The 2761-nt window shown below is 56.6% G+C and overlaps 2 protein-coding genes across 2 annotated transcripts; both read right to left on the bottom strand.

Moving 5' to 3' along the window:
- Positions 1-232: 232 nt before the first annotated feature.
- Positions 233-1666, bottom strand: GNI_184510 (putative retrotransposon protein; the record flags this gene model as incomplete). Its single annotated transcript, XM_011135285.1, has 1 exon — positions 233-1666. A coding segment is annotated over one exon (1434 nt), but the record flags the coding sequence as incomplete, so codon positions are not given.
- A 423-nt stretch (positions 1667-2089) lies between these two features.
- Positions 2090-2686, bottom strand: GNI_184500 (hypothetical protein; the record flags this gene model as incomplete). Its single annotated transcript, XM_011135284.1, has 1 exon — positions 2090-2686. The coding sequence occupies one exon, from the start codon at positions 2684-2686 to the stop codon at positions 2090-2092; it is 597 nt and encodes a 198-aa protein (XP_011133586.1).
- Between the last annotated feature and the right edge of the window lie 75 nt (positions 2687-2761).

Below are 2761 nucleotides of genomic sequence, written 5' to 3'. Positions count from 1 at the left end.
CGTATGTGGACGCGTCGGTGTCCAGGCAGAAAGGGCAGTCCCGGAGCGCGGCAGGCACAGTGACGGTTGGGATGCAGTGAGTAGATGTTTGATGTCCTCGAACTTCCGTTGGCATTCGTAAGACCAGACGAATTCTTCCGCAGTGATGAGTTCTTGGATCGGTCTGACGAGGGCGGCGAAGTCGGGTATGAACTTGCGCAGGTACCCCGACCAGGCCTAGGAGGCGTCGAACGCCATTGACGTCTTCCGGGGGAGAGAGGCCTTGGATAGTGGCGATGGACTTTTTGGAGGGGTAGATCTTGCCGTCGCGGATGGCGACGCCCAAGTATTCGAACTCGGACAGGCCGAAGTGACTTTTGCGGATGTTGAGAAATACTTCGTGATCGCGCAGTCTCTGGAGTACCCATTCGAAGTTGCTCATGAGTGACGGCCACGAGCTACCGTAGATTACGATATCGTCAATGTAGACGAGACACCGGCTCTCTAGACGATCTTCGAGGAGTTTGGTCGTCATCCGTTGGAACGTGGCTGGAGCGTTGATAAGTCCGAAGGGCATGACGCGAAACTGGTATAGTCCGGTAGGGGTGGCGAAGGCGGTCTTCGGTTTGTCTTCCTCCTTGATTTTGATTTGGTGGAAGCCGGCCTTGAGGTCGAGGGTGATCACGTGTTCCACTCCCCCTAGCTGGTCGTGAAGATCTTCGATGATGGACAGCGGGAAGGTATCCGGCGCAGTGACGTCGTTGAGGGCGCGATAGTCGACGCACATCCGCCACTCCCCGGTTTGTTTTGGAACCATGACTATTTGTGACCCCCATGGGCTGTCTGACTCTTCGATGGCCCCCGCGGCCAGCAGGTCTTGGACCTGTCGCTGGATTTCCTGCTTCTGTTCCGGTGAGTATCGCCGGGTGCCCTGCTTGATGGGCTTACTGTCCCCCGTGTCGAGCCGGTGTTCTAGTACCTTACAACGTCCGACCCTCGTAGCTGTCCATGTCGAGTCGTAGGCTGTGAGCAGCTTGAGTATGTCCTGCCTCTGACTGACGGACAGTGATGGGTTAATGCGCTCTTCGATCTGGCTGAGTGTGAAGGATTCTTCAGCTTCCTGAAGGGCACTCACCCTGGAACCGCATTCCACTAGGTCGGGATCTTGGACCAGTGGTAGGTCTCCGTGATGGGTGGCCAGCCTTTCGCTGGCTAGGTCGACTGCGGCGCCTAACTGTTGGAGTGCGGGCAGCCCCAACATCGGCTCCTTCATCATGGGTGTCGGTAGGGCGTAGAAGTCCAGTTCAACGACCTGACCATTCACCGACGTGGTGATGCGGACTTGCGAATCGCACTTGCTGTATCCGCCGACGCCTTTGACTTGAAGTGGATTCTCGAGGCCGGTTACGGAGGACTGCGTTTGAACGTCCAGGTTTTTGAGCAGTGGTTCCGGGAGGATATTGATTTCTGCTCCGGTGTCTACCATGAACGGCAGTAGACGTCCTGCCACCGGAAGTTGCACATGTCGACAGTTGCGGCGGTTCACCTCTTGAGCCCCCACGAGTAGACTCTCTGCGGTTTCTACCCGTCCGGCACCGAGCGGTTCGTCGCTGAACACGTAGCGGTTCGTCGCTGAACATGGCTTCGTCGTCTCGGTCGTCCCGGTGGCTCTGGTGCGCCACACCATCCCGTTTCCGTTCTCGACGCTGGTTGGCATTGTGGTAGTAGCGGGATTCCTTCTCGAATTTCTAGTTGTACATGTTCGCGAGAGCCCATAGCAGTTCTCTGTTGTTCTTGATGTCGTCGATGCTCAGTTTGAATGATCCTCCTGGTTCACGATGAAGGAATGCTTGGCGAGTGCCTAGTGGATCCTTCCTCGTGATTTGCCAGCAATCGTCTTGGAAGTGTCCCCGTTTGTTGCAGTTGGGGCACACGGGCTTCGTAGGACATTTGAAGCTGATGCGCTCTTTGGAATCGCACCACTTGCAGAGACGGTCTGAGTGGTGAGCAGCGTCGTGCTTCTGCGGCGGCGTCGGGCTTATGGCGTGAACGGCAGGCTGTGCATCTCGGACGAGCTGACGGGCACGGTGAATGGCCTTGATTCTCTCGACTAGGTCTCGAAGTGAAAGGTGCTTGAAGCTGACGTCCGACCGGATTTGCAGTTCGATGTCCTTGTCGACCTTGCGTAGAAGACAGTAACCGTAGTCGACGCAGCGATATCTCCGCGACGGCAGAGGGCCTTGAAGCGTGAGCGGAGGAGTAGGAAGTCCTCTATCACCTGCAAGGCGTCGGCTTTCCCGTGCTGATGTTGCAGGCGTGCGCAGACGAGGTTGATTTCGTCGCTGAAGGGGAAGAGGTGCGCGGCGAAGGCATCCACGAACTCTTGGAAGGGGAGATTCATGAGACCTCTCCGGGCTATGAGGTCTTGGTTGACGGAGGTGGTTCTCAGGATGATAACCTCCTTCAACTCTGCTGGAGAGTACATCATGGAAGATGCGACGCGCTTCCATTTGATAAGGAGCTCGTCGAACTCTTCTTCATTGAGGGGTTTGAAGGTGACGTCGCCACCGAGGTCTTTGATGAGGTGGCGGACTCTTTTCTTGTCTGCGTCGGACGAGGAGAAGCGGTCGAAGATGGTTCCTCCGTCGTTCGAGAGAGGGTCGTTACCTTCAGGGTCGTTACCTTCAACATCGGAATCGTCGAACATGACCCACCTTGCCGTCGGAGATCAGCGTGCCGACCCCCGACGTGCCGACTGCATTCTACGCCGTGATCAAGTTGC

Source organism: Gregarina niphandrodes, assembly GCF_000223845.1.
Source record: "Gregarina niphandrodes unplaced genomic scaffold scaffold00074, whole genome shotgun sequence".
NCBI lineage: Eukaryota > Apicomplexa > Conoidasida > Eugregarinorida > Gregarinidae > Gregarina > Gregarina niphandrodes.
The sequence above is the reverse complement of the archived record's forward strand: the minus strand, read 5'-3'. Positions and strand labels throughout refer to the sequence as shown.